Here is an 18995-nt window from a genome sequence, read left to right as displayed (position 1 = left end):
AAAGAAGGGTGAGAAAAATTAGTAGAAAAGAAAACCTTGTGTTTTACTGCCTTTGCTCCAACTACGCCAACTTCAACTATGAACTGAACCTCACCTTTCCCTGCTTGCAATCAACACACATAATATTATATACTGTAAATAGGAATTATACTATAACAAACAGGCTTTCAATTAAGGGCTAGCTATAGGCCACCAAAACTTGTATGAAAGAACACTAGTCTAAGAAAAGAGTCCTCACTCAATGCCTTTAAGAAAGGAGCATCAGAAGAGAAATGATTAGTATTAAAAGGGGGAACACTATGATAATAATAGTATTATAAAAGAATAATTGCAGAAAGGAGGATTTTGATGATAGGAGAGTAAGAATAAATATTATTATTATCCATATAATAGTAATGGTAAGGTTTGAGAATCCAAAAACACACACAACACGAGAAATTAATTCCCAAATCAGAAACCCCATTAAGGAATTTCATTAAATAGGCTTGGAGAAGCAAAGCAAAAGCATATAGAAAAAAAGGGGCCGATGCAAACAACTCATTCCAAGAAATTGCAAAACACATGTGAATGATAGAAGATAGAAGGAATGATGATTTTGCCGATTGAGATGAGAGCTCGTTGAGAGAACTACAAAGAGCATCGGCGGAGAAAAGAGGTGTGATTTCTAGTGATTTGTTGGTGGAGATGAAGCAGTGGTTTGAAGAAACGAATCTGAACGTGATTCTGAAGATGTGAAGATGGTTGCTGGAAAACGATACTGTATTTGGAGTGTAGAAGATGTCCAAAAAATGGACTTTGGATTTTCCACTTAAAAATCATATGAAAAGAAAGTGGGTTCTAGATTTATAAATAGATTTAAATTATGAATGTGGTAAAAGACCTGAACCATTAAAAATAATTAAAATGGATTGGACCAGATTAGATTTGGATATTGGATTTTTTTGCCCACCCTAATTATGAGCATAGGAAGAAACATCAATTTTTTGCAACCTACCACCCCGTGGAGTCTTTCCACACAGATTATTGTAGCTAACATCCAAAAAGCCCAAATTCTTAAGTGACGTAAGACCTTCAGGCAACGTTCCATATAAATGATTGTGACTAAGATCCAAGATCTCTAAGGTTTTTGACACCCTTACTTTCCCGAAATCAAAAGCAAATGAGTTGTTCGCCAGATTTATCTAAAAGATGTGTTTCTCCGACCTGAACAACACCGACACATCACACACCGTACATGTTCTGAGACAAGTCCACAAAATCAAAGACGAGCTTCGCCAGTGTCTCCAGAATCCCCCTAGTGAGGCAGTTGTTAGAGAGAGTTATCAGCTTGAAGGGCTCCGAGAAGGAGCCGAAGGAGTTCGAGATGGTGGCAGAGATGCGGTTGCCATCGAAGGAGACTCTGTAGAGGTTGGAGATCAAAGGGAGCCTAAGAGGGAGGTTTCCGGAGAAGTTGTTATAGAGGAAGATAATGGTTTCTAGGGTTTTGATTTGGGACAAGAAATGGAGTATCTCGCCGAAGACGTTGGTGAATCTGATTTGGAGTTCACAAAGCATGGTGAGTTTGGTAATGGTTGGGTATAACACTCCCATCAAATCACACCAGAATGAAAGAGATTCAAAGGTTGTACATGTATGAGATTATGTAGTTAAAGATGACTTAAAAAAATTAATTGGTACTACCTAAATTAACAAGATACATTTACTTTTTGATAATCCATTACTTAAGAACTCCATAGTTAAACAAGTTTGACTTGGAGTAATTATGAGATGAGTGACCTATTGAATTTTTTTTTGAAAAACATGTAAGTGAGGATAAAATACGCTAAAAAGTTTTGTGTTGGTTTGTGGAATCAATTATTAATCCTAAAAATAGTCAGAGTTGATTTTTGAGATCTCGAAAAGAACTATCTATGGACGGTTCTGATCAGTAGAGGATTCTGACCAACAAAAATATTGAGTGAAGTATTACCGCATGAAATGTCGTAGTGTGAGGGATATTGAGCTGACGAGGTTGTTGGTGTTTGTGATGGAAAGAAAATTGAGGCAGGGAAGGTTACCTACAAAGGGGGAAACAAGGTAGGGTTTGGTGAGGTTAAGGTCGTTGAGGTGGAGGTGGTTGACACGGTATGCTAGGGTTTTGTTGGGCATGAGACACCAACCCAGTTGTTGTTGCAGCAATCAGTGGATGGGAGCTAGGGGTGAAAATGAGCCAAGCCAAGCCAAGCCTTACTAGGCTTGAGCTCGGCCTGAGTTGAATACGTAAGGCTTAAGCTTGACTCATTACCTGTCATAGGTTTTTTTTAAGGCTCGGTTCGACTTATATAAAAGCCTGATTTGACGCACAAGCCTATTTAAAAGTCTGCTTAAAGACGTCTTTGATTAATTAATTATTTTAAAACCTAGTGAAATACTAACTAAAAACAGAAACTTATAAAATTTCATATAAGTAATGTACAAATCCAAAAATAATTGATAAACAAAATCATATTGAATTTAAGTCGTTAAAGTACAAAGTATATCAAAAGAAAATAAAAAGAGCATAATATATAGGTCCTCAGCCCCAAAACTTACAAATCTATTTTAAGTCCAAACTCATAAACGAAATAAAATAAAATCTGAATAAGATAAGATAAGATATGATGAAATAAAATCTGAATAAAATAAAATCTAGATAGAATAAAATCTGGATAAGATAAGATTTGATAAAATAAAGTTATTATTATTATTATTATTATTAGTTAAACAAACCGGTTTGTCAAGCTTAACAAGATTTTTTTATGGTTTGAGCTTGGCCTTTCTATCTAAAAAGACTTTTTAAAAAGTTTGAGTTTGGCCTTTATAATAAACAAGTCAAGCCGAGCTTTACATAGGTCGAGCCGAAGGCCCTCAAGAAACTGTTCGGCTCATTTCCACCCCTAATGGGAGCTGGGAAGAAAGAGTGGTAGGATCGCCAAACTCTTGATTTGAAGAAGGGCTTGTTTGTCTCGTGGGTTGCATAGTTCTGATAGTGCTGAAGTGAAAGATAGGACTATGAGTAAGAGAATGAAAATGAGAATGGTTAAGTGTGACATCTTTGCAGGGATTTTGAATGGGGTGTGAAAATGGACGTGAATTCCATGCATATATATATATATATATATATTATGTGTGTGTGTGTGTTGGCACCCATGTCTCCTTCAAGTCAATGCGCGATACGTAAGTGGTGAACGGGTCAAAAAGGTCATGCTTGTATGCGGCCGCCAGTGGTCTCTGGTCTTGTGGGAATATAGTTTCAATGGGCGAAACTTATATATGGGCCATGGTCTTGGTGGATTTTGATTCCAATGGACAAAAAATGTGGCTTGTAGTTGTGGTATTATTGGATATAGGTTTCGATTCAAGAAATCGTTCTTAAATTAATATGGATTTAATCAATATATTGTCACTAAAATTTTTAAGTTATTAATTGTTTGAAAATATTTTAGATATGACATTTTATAGCGTAATTATTATAAAAATTTATAATCTTATCTTTCATTAAAGCTTATAATTAGATTATAATGAAAAAAATATTTACACTATTAATGCATTACTGTAAAATCCAATATATATAAGTAAATTTTATAGATTACGTACTAAGTTTCAGAAAATAATTATCTATTTTTTTTAAAAAAAAATTAGTAAGCATACTTTTTCATTCTGAAAAAGATAATTCAGAATTAAAAACCTTCGTTTTGGATTACCTTTTCTGAATTGATCAAAAGGAGTGGTGACTGATAATAAACTTCTGGACTAAAATTTCTATAAAGTTATTTATATTAATAACATATTTGTAAATCTCATTAAGATTTTATTTATATTTCTTAATTTTCTCATTACTAAATATTATAAATCATGTATAAATAATATTGAATATACCAATAAAATAAAGATTGAAATAAAACAATTTTTAAGAAAAAAAAATATTTAAGTAAAATTCTTTTTTGTTCTATACGTACCATAAACTTATTATTAAGATTAATAAATCTGGCCGGTCACAGTTTAAACCTTTACATTCTTGGCAAAAACACTAAAAGGGGCCCTTTTTAGAAATTATTTATAAAAAAGGGGCCCTTTTACAATTATTTCCGGGGGGTCTCTTTTTTTATTGCAAAGCGCCCCCCACCCCAACGCCTCCACTGTGCACGTGACACGTGGCACAGGGAGGTAGCGCCCCTGATGCAGGCGCCTTTGGTAGCGCCCAGGGGTCAGGCGCCTTTGGTAGCGCCTAGGGGTCAGGCGCTACGGCTAGCGCAGGGCAGCCAGGCGCCTGCCCCCCCCCCCCCCCCCACACCCACCCCCCCAGCCCCTTCCCACACCCCCCAGCCTCTTCTTCTCACACCCCCCCAACCACTTCCCCACACCCCTCCACCCGAAAATTCTATATTTTTTATATTGTTTATCAAAAATTTAAATTTTGTTATTAGTATTATTTGTTATTTTTTTATATTTCCCCACCCCAAAATTTCAATAAAATTATTTTTTATACACTCTAAATTGTATATTTTTTAATTTGTTTATCAAAAATTTAAATTTTTTTCATTTTTATTATTAGTATTATTTGTTATTTTTTTATATTTTATTATTCTCTCTTTTTGAAGTATATATAAGTACATTTTCAATAAAATACATTTTCACCTAAAATACATTTTGAAATCCTAAAATGTTTTAAAATGCTTTTTGATTTGGTCAATTCTTTTTTGATTTGGCCATTAAATTACGTTAGATATCACTTTTGATTTATGTGTCATTAACATTATGGTTATTTATTTTTATTTATTTTAAAAGCATTGCACAATAAATTGAAACGTTGAAGTGACAATAATATTAAATTAACATGAAAAAAAATCATACAAAGTACATGACAATATGAAACACATGGAAAAAAATAATACAAAGTACATGAAAATGTTAAACCATGCGGAAAAAATGTAAACTCATTATTAATCAATCATCACTATGTCTGTGATGCCGCGACGAAGTTCCACATGGCCGGTCCCAATTTCTAGCTGCCCTATCAGGATTTCTTCTTCTAGGATTCGCCCTTTCATCCACTTGGTCAGCCTCGGCAGAGAAATCATGACGTAAATCGACCCCTAATAAGTCGTCCATGTCGGGTATATCTCCAGGTACATTCCACGGACCAGCAAGTGGGGCATTTGGGGTCGATACTTGACCACTTTGGGTAAATGAAGGAGTTTCCGTTGAAGAAGGAGAGGACCCAAATATGCCTGCAAAACTATACCCTGGTTGAAAATCATGTGGGTATGAATACATCGGCGGCATCTGAGACGGTTCTTGGGTGAATGTCGGCGGTGTGTAATACATTCCATGTTGTCGTTCTGGCATCGGAGGCAAACTATATGTTGCTGCATCAACAGTTTCCCGACGTCGCGCTAAGCCTCGAGTCTCCACACTTTGCCGTAGTATATTAAACTGTTGATGTTCAAATTGTGGCTGAGAAGGGGGAGCATCTTCATGTGCCTCAAGTATCCTATCCTCTTCCTCAAACAAAAGAGTGATCTTCTCGATACATGGCAGTAAATTGTCAAAAGTAGAAACCCTTCTCCCAACAGGCGACACCATAAAATGTAGTGTTTTGGCGATTTCACCCTGCATAGAAAATAAATGAATAGTTATTAAAATAATCTTAAATAAGCGCAACATTCTTTTCTAAATTATAATGGACAATGTATACCAATAGTCCTCTTCTTGCATGTTTTGGGTCCACATAAACTTTTGTTTTACGCCTGTACCACCTCATATATTCAGAGTTCAGACCGAGGGTCCCTGTTTGTGGCGGCGTCTGCTCTACTCTCCTTTCATAGCGACTATTCCATTCATTAAGTGCGGGTTGCATTAGTCGCATCCAATTTTTTCCTTCCTTTCCCTTTAATGTCAAGTCATGTATGTTGTTGGGTTGCATTACTGGTCCCGGAATAGGTTGCTGCATTCCAAATTGTCTCATGACTCTATCCGGTTGGTGCCATTCTACTTTTTGAAAACAAATAAGTGGTATGATACATGTCCATAATACAAACCCAAAAAAACAAACTTAACTCAAATTCATTTCCACATGTCCAGCATAAGGGACCCATACAAACTGCATATAAAAGTTAAATTTAATAAATTAATTAAGAAATACAACATCATTTAATAAACAAACATCAAAATTGTTACCTCGTCGCGTTTCATGACATCTAATTTACGACGAAACTCAATTAAATTGTCATTTCCTATGTGATGCAATTCACCTCCCAACCATCTTCACAAAAAATTAAATAACAAAATAAAATGTTACATAGAATAATGATTAACATCAACCAAGCATGTTTATTAATAATGAATTCAAAATAGTAAAGGAAAGTATACTTGTAACCAAGTGGCGCGTTTTGTTGTTGTGGAGGAATAACTGAGGGGGCTAATGTTGGGCATCGTTCCCATGCCCATAATTGAATCAAGAGAGTGAAACCGCCTATTGATTTAGCGTTATAGTCTGTTGCGATGCACATCTCTCTATAAAGGTTACCCAAAACAGCAACTCCTCATGCATAACTACTGCACTCTCTAAGGTCTCTCAGAAACTGCAAATATTTCAAATGCACCCGTTTGCTGCTTTTGTCAACAAACATTACCCCACCTATGAATCGTAAGATCCAAGCACGAGCAAATCTTTCAAGGCCTTCTTGGTTGCCTGTAAAATCATGAATATTTGCAAAATGAGAAGACAACCAACTCAATTTAATTGAGTTCCCATCAATTGTAGCATCGTCAGGCATGACACCCAATAATTCATGAAACAATTCAAACCAATCAATATTTGTATTTCCAATTAATGGTCTTCCATCCACAGGAATACCAAGTAGCACAGAAACATCTTGAAGTGTAATAGTTGCCTCTCCACACTTCAAATGAAATGTATGCGTTTCTGGCCTCCACCTTTCAATAAAAGCATTCACCAATGCTCCATTCACTTTCAGCTGCGCCAATTTATTATCGGGTACAAACCCGAAATTTGTAATAGAGGAATAATTTCTTCGGGCGGTGCTTCTCTATGATTGTACAGTGGTGTGGCTCGTCGAATTTTTAATGTCCTATCATTAGCACCATTCCAAATATGTTGGGATACATGATTTTTTTGCATCCACAATAAATCATCCTCTAATGGTCCAGATGCCACGTCATAATGATGAGAAGATGACGAACTAGTCATATTAAAACTCCTATGTAAAAAGAAAAAAAAATTAATAGTCACACATATCATAAATAATAAATAAAGTTAAGTACGTATGCGTAATTTAAATTTTAGAAACGAACACGTAATTTAAATTTTAAAAACGAGCACGTAATTTAAATTTTACAAACAAACACGTAATTTAAATTTTCTTCACATTGAGTGAGGAATTTTTTTACTTAATTTTCAGAAAATATATATATATTTTTTTCTCCATTTCAACAATTTCAAAAAAATAATTTCTACACATTGAGAAAATTTTTTTCTTCATTTTTAGAAAATATATATATATTTTTTGTCAATTTCAACAATTTCAATATATATATATATATAGATAATAAAAAATAATTTTTACACATTCAGAAATTTTTTTTCTTCATTTTCAGAAAATATATATATTTTTTGTCAATTTCAACAATTTCAATATATATATATATATATATATATATATATATATATATATATATATATATATATATATATATATATATATATATAATAAAAAATAATTTTTACACATTCAGAAATTGTTTTCTTCATTTTCAGAAAATATATATATATAGTTTTTCAATTTCTGCAATTTCAATAAACATATATATATATATATATATATATATATATTAAAAAATAATTTCTTCACATTGAGGATTTTTTTTCTCAACTTTCAAAAAATATATATATTTTTTTCCTCAATTTCACAAATTTCAGAAAATAATATAAGAACATGTATATATATATATTTTTTATATATAATAATAATATGCCTTTCTTTTTTAAATACGCCTAATAACATTATTACAGTAATATTTATTATGAATCTTAATTAAATTTATATTCTAAAAATTAAACAACCGTAACACAAATAAACAATTTGTTATATAATTAATAAAAAATAACTAAAATAATAAACAAATTAAACTAACAGCAAAAATATATAAAGATAAAAAAAATAAACTTGTTATGTTGTGAGTTAATACAATTTTCTTGTACACAAGATGACCACCTTTAAAAAAAAAAACATGCAAAAAATAAAATATAACAATTTATAAAAAATAAATAAATTTAAAACAATTAAAAAAATAACATACCAGCAAGTTTGGGGGAGAATGGAAACAAAAATGGAGTGTTGGGAGGGGGGGAACAAGCTTGAGACATAAGAGAGTTTGTGGGAGAAGGAGGGAGTGGGGTGAGGGGGGACCAGGGGGTGAGGGGGGGACCAGGAGGGGTGGGGGGGGGGGGGGGGGGGTGGCGCCTGGTCCCTAGGCGCCTAGGGTCGCGCCTGGTGCAGGGGCGCCACTAGTCGCGCCCAGTGCCAGGGTGCTACCAGACGCGCCTGGTTAGGGGCGCTACCTTCCTGTGCCACGTGTCACGTGCACAGTGGAGGCGCCAGGGTGGGGGGCGCTTTGCAATAAAAAAAGAGACCCCCCCCCGGAAATAATTGCAAAAGGGCCCATTTTTGGTAAATAATTTCTAAAAAGGACCCCTTTTGGTGTTTTTGCCTTACATTCTTAGCTACTTTTTCTGTAACAAGTTTGGGTCTAATTAAGATTTTTGGTTACTTAGTTGATGACGATTAGACATATCATTGAACTGATCGAGGTTTATTTAAAGTTTTTCTTATATATCTTTGCTCGCGTCTTCTTTTTGTTTGAGAAATATGGGTCACTATTTTTCTTTCCTAAATTTGAATTGGAAGATATAGACATAACATATCAAACTTATTTGTAAATTCTGAGTTACCCATAGAAGATGATATAAATTAAAAAAATGGATGTTATAGCTAATGAGCAAGGTTATCAAACTGGAAATTCGTAAGAGTTTTATATACTCAACCTATAAATTTGTAAGAGTCAATTTCAAATAAAAATAATAATAAAATATATATAAATAATATACTAATTAAATATTTTAACAATATAATAAAGTAAAATAATAAATCATAAATTTCACAATATCTAAATAACCAAGTTTAGTAATGTATCACTGCTAGATAATAACTTGTAGATGTTATAGTAACGGTAGATCATTTCCATCGAGAATTTGATAGTATTAGAGAACAAGAGTTTGATGTTATCAAAGGTGAGAATTTTTATATTTGAGAATAACACACTAAATGAAGGTATGTTAAACATTAAACAGACAAAAAATAATCCAAAATAACTTATGTTTTAGTCTAATTTTTTTAATTTACTGACTAGTTGACTCAATGGTAAATTCGAGAATTTAGTGAATTTAATTACTTAGAGTTTATAGAATCTATGCATAATTTACTAAAGAAAGAATTTATTCAAGAGTCAACTTAGGGAGAATAAGTAGACTCGTAAACTCATAAAAATTAATGAGTTAACGGGAGAATTTAATAATCATACTCATAAGTCTCTAGTGGTTGCAACAATATAAAATGACTTGTCAATGCCATTTAAGCCGACAACTATTGAGGCATTATAATTTTTCTTGTTTATAAGATGTAAAATAAATTAATTATTGATCTCAACCATTTATTCTTCAGTAATATATTTACGGAACTTTTCTTCTCACTTATCCGTGGTGTAGAATTTTTCTTTTTTGTTAATTTAAGAAAAGTTCTGCCTGCCTGCAGCTAAGGTTCATAGGTGATTAATTGAAAAAAAGAAGAAGCTAGTAGTGCATTAAAAATTGACAGAAAACATACACAATGTTTAAAATATACTGATAAACGAAAAATGTAATACAATTACAGTGTCACATACAATCATGTGACGCGTTGAATTCTTAGCATAGATAGTACTAAAAAAAATTCTTAGCAAAGTAGCTTAACATTATAGTTAAGAACATTAAAGAATTTCTCTTTATTTATTAAGAGAATTTATCTTATTCTTATACCCTTAATTTTCTCGTAAGCACAAGTGAACTATGTTCTTATATATGCTCCATTGAGCTCTAGAACCGTTTGCAGCTTGGAAGAGGAGAGCCACACAAGCACTTGTTATGAGCATAGGTAGATGCATCAAATTCTTGCAATTTACCACCCCGTGGAATCTTTCCACATAGATTATTGTAGCTCACATCCAAATAATACAGATCCTTAAGCGACGTAAGTCCCTTAGGTAGCGTCCCATATAAACGATTATGGCTAAGATCCAAGCCCTCCAAGGTCTTCGACAACCCTAGTTTTCCCAAATCAAAAGCAAACGAATTGTTTCCCAGATACATGTGCCGCGTGTGTTTCTCCGACCCGAACAACAATGACGCGTCACCCTCCAGCATGTTCTTAGACAAGTACACAAACTTCACGTCCAGCTTCGCCAACGTCGCCGGAATCTTCCCGGTGAGGCGGTTGCGGGAGAGCGACAACATCACGAACGACTTCGGGAAGTAGCCGAAGGAGTCCGGTATGGCGCCGGAGATGCGGTTGCCGTCGAAGGAGATTCCTACGAGGTTGGGGAGAGAAGGGAGCCAGGCAGGGAGGTTGCCAGAGAGTTTGTTGTAGGAGAGGTCGAGGAATTCTAGGGTTTTGATTTGGGACAAGAAACGAGGTATCTGGCCAGAGACATTGGTGTATTTGATATAGAGATTACGAAGCTTGGTGAGTTTGGTGATTGTCGGGGGTATTGTGCCAATGATGTTGGGGGTTCCGGTGATGGAAAGAAACTCCAGGTAGGGAATGTTACCTATGGAGAAAGGAATAGAGTAGGGTTTGGGGAGGTTAAGGTCGGAGAGGTCGAGGTTGTCGACGCGGTATGTTTGGGTGACGGTGTCACATGAGACACCTACCCAATTGTTGCAACAGTCAGTGGTTGGGAGCCATGAAGAAAGAGTGGTTGGGTTGCCAAGCTCTTTCTTGATTTTAAGAAGGACTTGTTTGTCTCGTGGGTTGCATAGTTCTGAAAGTGCGGAACTGAAGGATAGGACTATGAGTAGGAGAATCAGAATGCTTAAGCGTGACATCTTTCGTTAATTTGCAGGGATTTTGAATGAGTGTGGAAAATGGACGTGGATTTCATGCATGTATATATATGTATGTAATGGCATCACAGCGTGTCTCCTAATTCTAGTTAACTCGCGCGCGCTACGTACGTAAGTGGTCATAAAAGTTGTGCATGTATTTGCCCTCCCCTCCAATGGGCTATGGTCTTATGTATATAGTAATTCCAATGGACAAAACTTATGGGCTATGGTCTTATATTGGGTATAGTTTCCCATGGACAAAACCTAATTACCGATTGTGGTATTATTGGATATAGGTTCCAATTAAAAAAATATACGTAAATTAATATGAATTTAATTAATATATTTCTGCATCGGATCATGCATATGCATGTCTATCCTAGACTTCGTTGAACAGAATGTTACAATGAAATGATCAATTAATCATAATATAGTGTAATACAATGTCTTTTGACGGAAAGAAGCTCATTGGCATATTTTACTGCGGATACTGACCATTTCGTGGTTTCACAAATCATCACACAGCTCATTGGTTTACAATGATGTAGTTTATAATATGTTTAATTATTCATCTCTTTTACTCCTATAGTTTTTCTCTTTTACTCTTATAGTTTTTTAGTGTCTGAAGTTTAATAAGTAAATCTAAAAAATTTATTTATTAAATTTCAGAAACTAAAAAAATTCACTAATTAACTATAAGAATGAAAAGGAATAAGTTTAAAAATTATAAAAAATAAATAGATAATTAAACCTTTATCATATTATACAAAACTTAATTACGTACAATATACTTAAGTATTTTTTAGTATTCTTTTTTATTTAATTATAATTGAAGTTTCATTAAATCTTAATTGAAGAATAACGGCATAAGCATTCTTGGTGTGGCACCTAATTAATTAATCAAATTTTATCCTCTAATCATTTCACTCCATATGTCCATCTGTGTATACATGGAAAAAAGTCAAAAATTATTTTATTCCACACTCATTCAATGTGTATAATGTTAATATATGACTAAATAAAATTAAATTACAGGATAATTATAATTTACGTGGCCAATAGTTTAAGCGATTCGCTTCATAGAGATTTTTTTTTTATTCGATGGAAAGAAAAACAAACAAATTAAGTTCACCCTAAACTATCTGGAAGAATGATAGTCTAAAGGGGAGGAGAAGGCTGAAGCCCGCTCATAAAATTTGAGAACTTTAGATAAATATAATTTGGCAGGACATAATTGCAATAAGAAAAAAATATTAAATAACTAAACTTGAACAAAAAAATTAGTGATTAAAATTTCACATTAAACACTATAGAAGGATTAAAAATATAATTAAGGTTTTAGTAACTAAATGGGTTGATTATATCAGTTCATCCTTGCTCAAGGGCCAGTGGTAGCCTGATATGGAGTGATGAGCATGGATGTTATCTAAGGCAGGTAAGCTTTGGACTTCAGTCCAAACATGTTGGGCCTCCTGGACCCTTGTCCATTCAGGATCAAGAGTTAACCTATGGCTGGATTTTCAAAGGGTGGTGGTGGGGATATTTGGTCTTACCACATTTTTATTTGCCAAAAGATGGTTGGGAGTAACTATTTGAATACAGTGTTTCCACGTGAAAATAGCATTAATATTATTCACAAAATTATTTAGTCCAAAAAGTTAAAAGAGCACATCTTACCAAATTAAAGAAAACAAAGCTATAGGCTTTTCAAAACATTTTTGGAATTCGGTGATCAACAAAACTTATAAAATAGTGAGTTCAGAAAAAAAAAATACACATTTCTATTTACGATATCTTTTTGTAAAAGAATTATAAATATATACACTCACTTTCTTATTTATTTCCTTTTTCCTTTTTTTTTTCTTTTTTTTCTCCCCCTTTCTTTTTTTATATGAGAGTACTACTTATCATTTGTATTTGTTTCTTTCTCTACTTTTTTTTCTTCTTATCTCTTTAACTCATTCATAAGCATTTTAGATTCTTAGCTGTTACAAAATATTTACCTCTTAATATTTTCCTTTCTTTGGGAAGTTGCCGAACGCAAGTTATGGTTTTATATAAGAAAAATATTTTATGAATACCCATTATGCTATAAGATACATAAAAAGAAAAATATATATATAGATATTAAAAGAAATAAAAGATATTAATAAAATATTTAAATAAATAAACATTTATGTATTATTACTATTTATATAATATATCAATATGACAATATCATATACGAATGATACAGGAACTATAAATGTAAAGCTACATATGGACAAGTTGACTAGCCTGCACATGCAAAATGGTTAAAAGCCAACCTCGATTTGCTGGATTTTTTATGCTACCAGATACTACTAGTACAAACAATTTTTTTTTTATTCTGCACTAGTACAAACAGAAAAGACACAATAGAATCATCTTTGTGAAAAACAATAGCATTAAACTTTAAAACTATTAAACAGTAACATTTCAAGTAATCATTTAAAAGAAAAGAAAAAAAAAATAATATTAATGCAAGTCTTTGGATACTGGATAGTAAGAGAAGCAGAAAACTAAGGAATCAGAGCTTGCATGTCAAATTTAGAGTTAAGTTTTATGTTCTGTATTTATTAAAACGTGATCTATATGGAGACCTAGGGTCCATATATATATCATCACTCTACTTTTACCATACTGTTCTTCATGATCTACATCAATTTCATCCGGGAGGTAATTAATCTCAAATCTCCGAACCTATTTTAATTTCTCGTCATTTTCTGGAATAACCCACATGACCAAGGGGGAGATCTAAAATAATTTTTCCCACTTGAAAACATGAAAGGACTAGCCTCTCATCCTTTAATCATTAATCTACCCAGTGAGCTTTTGAATCAATAAAGTCTCAGAAAATTGTTTTTAACTGTTTAAAATCTTCTGTTCCTCGGCTTTTCTGTCCCATCCACCAATACTCCAAAAGGAACGTGGGACTCGTTGTGTGTGCTTCCAATCAAGCAGCACTCCCACATATAGAATCCTCATTTTCTTCCACTAATTTACCCCCCTTACTGTTATGCGAAATGACAGGTAAAGAGAAAAAGAAAAGAAAACAGAAACAAGAAAGGCGTTTTTATGATCTCCTCAAATCTCCCCCACATGACACATTTGAAATCAGATGATGACCTGCACCTATTAAAAGGCTTTTGTGAATATACGACCTTCTCTTAGATGCTTCAAACAAGGTGGTACTTGGTGCTGTTGTCACCTCTCCAGTCAAAGAAATGGAATGAATCTAAAGTGTTGGATTCCCTTTTCTGATTATCAAAACCTTGTGGTGGAGACAATAGGTTTACTGAGTCAGCAAATTCTATTTCTCCCAATTCTGCTAACAAACCCTGATCAAGTTGTTGGCTGTTCTTCATCTTAGATATTGGCTTGCAATAAGGGATTCCAATATCACTGAATTCTCCATCATCCATCTCAAGCTGCTTCTCTTCTTCCCTCACAAATGCACTGTTATTTACATTATTGCTGCCACTGTTGCTCTCCTCCTCCTCTTCTTCCTCATTCTTTGAAGCAGCAATGTTGTTGTTTTTCGATGGTTGGGATCGAGATGAACCAGCGAGAGCATTTCTGTGTGTTGGCCATGGATGGTTGTGCTCTGACGTGTAAGTAATGACCAACATGTTTGGGTCTGTTCTGCTCCTTTCAACTTGTTTCCTTGCTGGACAACCCTTTGAGCTGCTGCATCTATAGTAACCCCTACATGTGGTAACAAAGAGAGAGACAAACATAATTAATAAGAATCCATTAATGATACTGGTATTGTGAAGGACCAAGAATTCCATCACCTGCACCAATGACATAATGTTGCGTACCATAAATACAAATTGCTTGACGTGGGTACAGTAAATTTCTTCCAATATAATAATTTGCCATAGAAAACTTTTGGAATAATGGGATAACTTTACCTAGTTGTTTTTTGGACCTCTAACTGTGAGTGACCAAAGCACTGGGTGACAAATAATGGAAAAAACACTACAAGGGATATCATACCACATGTGCTCGTTTTCTTGCTCCCTTCCTTTGTCATCCAATAAAAATATGCATGATACATGATTGAAAAATAATGTTAATTTCATCTGTTGAGGTGGTCATTTTTCTTTTGGAAGGTTATAGGAAAGGAATCCTCAGAAGAAACAGGTGATTTAATTAGATCTTACTTCAAGATTGCAAGTTGCCCATGGTTTTATCAAGTGATTTTTCTAAAGTTTTTATAAACAAAAACATTATTGATAAATAAAGTACAAGGAAGTTGTCCCTGACATTTTTATGCGGTCATTCAAATTATAGTTTGTTATGTATGGAAAGATGGTTAGTTTTAATAAAAAAAATATTGACGTTTATAATTAAAGTGATTTTTAATTAGTTAATATTGTAAAAAAATTACACTAATAACGTATGAAAATTAAACTCTTTTACAATTATATTATACTTAAAACTTTTTCTTTTTTATATATACTTACCTTAATGTATGTGTGCAGTGAAAAGAATAAGATTATATATATATATATATATATATATCCTTCATTTAAATTAAGTGGGGTTAGCAAATAGTTTAATAATCTAGATGTAAAGACATTATTTTTCTCATTTTATATAGGAGAATGTGGTACTTTAAGTGTTTTTAGTGTTATTCATTAATTAAAATTAAAGCTTTTACAATGTGAGTCTTTATTGCACAAATTGTCAAAATAAAATTATAATTTTAATCAAAAAAATGCAAAACCTAAAATTCAGTACTTAAATTTTGTGACTTTACGTGCTTTCTTTTGTTTGAAAGAAGTTAGGCAAAATCTTCGTTAAAATACCTTATCTCTTTCCGAGAAAGATCACATTATACCAACTTAATTACATACCTTGGATATGGAGAATCTTTAATGGGTTTCTGACCATATTTTCTCCAAGCCCACAGATCAGAAGGAACTACCTCGCCACTTCGTCTGCTATTTGGTGCAGTTGGTGCAGGAACACAAATCGACTTCTTTGCCTGGCTCTTTCTGCAATACACAACATTATCATCACTTACATTGTTCCTCTTAAAACTTTAACTAAACAACACATTTCATTTGATCATATTATTTATTATATACTAATACTTATTTTCTTCTCTTCTTATCTTTTATTTAATTATAGAAACAACAGTAAAAAGGAGTTATACAAACATAATTTGTCAATTATATATGTGTACGTACCAAAACAAAGTGCAAATGCATATATGATTATAGAGAATGTTTAATAACTCCAATTAAACTTTCTGGTTAATTAGTTGTTAATTCCACTGAAATAGTAGAAATTTTGTGGCCAAGTAAAAGGGATATAGTTTCTATCTGATGATCAAAGGAACAGGACATTTCAGGTGTGTTCGGAAGAAAAGTAGTTCACGATAAGCTTTCTTGAAAGCTCAGTATGTGACTCTTACGGTGACACCTATATAGCTAGCTCTTCTTTTCAGGTGGATTAACCCTATAAAGCCTCCGATGCACCATGTTTAGTCTTAATCACAATGAACTGTTTCCAACATGAAACTGATTATAATCCTCTAAGTTTTTATGACCAGATGCAGTCAACCAAACATATTTGGAAAGTAAGACAAAGGAATTACCTTACCTCACTCATGCCAAACCCTACTTTATCCCTACCTCAACATGAATTCACAAAAATTTAAGTTCCCAGAAATGACTCTGATTAATTCCATTTGGAAAATTTATGACTCCAACTTAAAATTAATCAACAAATGTAAATTTAATACTTTGACTCGATTCTTGGAACCAGTTCTCCATTTAATTCAACTACTAATTTATTATTTAGGTAAATACTAACCAATGTTTTAATCACATGGATTTTTTGTGCATACAATATGGCACGGGTTAAAAAACCAAGAGAAGAATATTTTTTTTAGACGTGTAAAATTACGTTGTTTATAAATATTTTTACGTCTTCCTATAATTTTTATATTGGTCAGCAAAATCATATCATATAATTAATCAATTAATTAATAGTAACTCACCTTCTCTTAAGACCTGGATTCCTTGGAGATGAGATCTGCACTTCTGTGTTGTCCACCAAGCAATGATCTATAGAGGTCTTTGAATCAATCATGTTGTCACCTGAAATTACCATACTAGAAGGCTTGAGTGCCCTTGACAAAGCATCCACCGCTGGCGAGATGGGTAACTTATCATTGGGAGAGATCTGAATCATGTTTGACAATATGCTGTTACATGGCCTTCTCATATCATCATCCTCAAGAATCTTCTGTGCCAAAACACAACTATTACTACTACTACTACTACTACCAGCAACAACCCCACCACCAAAACAAGTTGCTTCTTCCAATGCCCCAGAACTGCTCATTTCTGCAGATGAACTTGTTGTGATGTTAAAGTAGGCAGAAGGAGGCAAATCAAGCTCGTGTAGAAAGGGATCTCTCATGTTTGAGAAGGGATCACCGAAGTTGCTATTGAACCCTTCCAAAACACAAGAGAAAATCATGGGATCAGAAGAGAATTGCAAGTGACCACGAGAGAAGGGATTAGCAGCTTCAGATGATGGAGTTCCCGTGCTGCAAGTGCCATACGATGCACCACTAGCACGAATTATGTCACTTAAATCACCTTGATAGTTGTCCATAATTGTTGCAAGGGTTATTGCACATGCTTTTTCCTTAGAGAAAAGGCTTCAACTAGAAGGAAATTAGCAGTGCCATGTCTTGGAACATAGATGTCTTGTAGCCTCTAATTTGCAGAGTTTATAATATAGACATGCAAATCTAGAAATTTTGTTGTATGTGTGGGAGTGTTATAGGTTTTTTGATAATTAAGAGGTTGGGACTAATGAGAGTGAAAACTTTCTCCTGAGGATATGGGATTTATTCTGGTTACTAAGAGGCAAGAAAAAGCATATGAACAGGTTCTCGGAGGTTGAAAACTGACTGTTCTTTTCTCCATATACGCACAGAAGAGAATTGAAAAACACAGACGCTGACTTTTGACACAAAATGGCTCCAAGCACTCCCTTTCATACGCAACTATTTTATTAAATACTAACAAGAAAACAAAAATGGTAGGACTAATATAAATATAAAATGAGTGTTAGAGGTGGGATATAATGAAAAGTATTTCTTATACACGTTAGGTTATACTACACTTCTCACACGCCAATGAGAAATTAATTCATGGGTATTTATAATAAATACTTACTGCACTAATAATCTATTTCTTAAAAATAAAAAAAAAATGTCATAATCGTCAACAGTATATTATTATTTAATAATTTATTTATCATTAAGTATGAATAAAAGTTGTGGAATTTTAAGTGTGGGAATAACACTAATTTATCTAACACTATCATTAAATCTTAAAAAATGATGCATTATGTTCTGTTAATCATTATTAATTAATAAGTATTAATTTCTTTATCTTTTTCTCTCAGTTAAAAGAAAATTACATAATAGTCACCTCTCCTAAAACAATTGAGGAGAAATAAAAGAGGCGACAGGTAGCCGCATTTATCGGAGAAACCTTTCGAACCATTCAATCTGACTCCCTCATTTTTTTATTTTATTTGAACATATAGTAGTAGTATATTGCAGCTATGTAAGGATTTTTCTTCATTCTCACAACTAAACAATGAGATTCTTTTAATGCAAAATTTAAGGTTTTTTCTTTAATTAAAAAAAAAGGTTTTAAATTATGGTCACAGTCATAATTACGGTGAGTCATAAAAATCCTTATATTACTACTAATTGTGGGAAAATGTTATCTGTAATTGCAATTGCATTGATAGATCA

General features: G+C 33.3%; 2 protein-coding genes and 1 pseudogene across 2 annotated transcripts; all 3 read right to left on the bottom strand.

The window, feature by feature from the left end:
• Nucleotides 1-950: 950 nt before the first annotated feature.
• Nucleotides 951-3071, bottom strand: LOC114411592 (annotated as a pseudogene).
• Nucleotides 3072-10055: 6984 nt separating this feature from the next.
• Nucleotides 10056-11319, bottom strand: LOC114411519 (polygalacturonase inhibitor 2-like). The gene has a single exon (XM_028375172.1). The coding sequence runs from the start codon at nucleotides 11177-11179 to the stop codon at nucleotides 10172-10174; it is 1008 nt and encodes a 335-aa protein (XP_028230973.1). The 5' UTR covers nucleotides 11180-11319; the 3' UTR covers nucleotides 10056-10171.
• Nucleotides 11320-13670: 2351 nt separating this feature from the next.
• On the bottom strand, nucleotides 13671-18212 carry LOC114412618 (probable WRKY transcription factor 35). Its single transcript, XM_028376580.1, has 3 exons — nucleotides 17214-18212; nucleotides 16063-16203; nucleotides 13671-14905 (listed from the first exon to the last, which is right to left on the bottom strand). The coding sequence occupies exons 1-3, from the start codon at nucleotides 17834-17836 to the stop codon at nucleotides 14377-14379; spliced, it is 1293 nt and encodes a 430-aa protein (XP_028232381.1). The 5' UTR covers nucleotides 17837-18212; the 3' UTR covers nucleotides 13671-14376.
• Between the last annotated feature and the right edge of the window lie 783 nt (nucleotides 18213-18995).

The sequence above is a fragment of the Glycine soja genome, chromosome 5 (genome assembly GCF_004193775.1).
Source record: "Glycine soja cultivar W05 chromosome 5, ASM419377v2, whole genome shotgun sequence".
Taxonomy (NCBI): Eukaryota; Viridiplantae; Streptophyta; class Magnoliopsida; order Fabales; family Fabaceae; genus Glycine; species Glycine soja.
The sequence above is the reverse complement of the archived record's forward strand: the minus strand, read 5'-3'. Positions and strand labels throughout refer to the sequence as shown.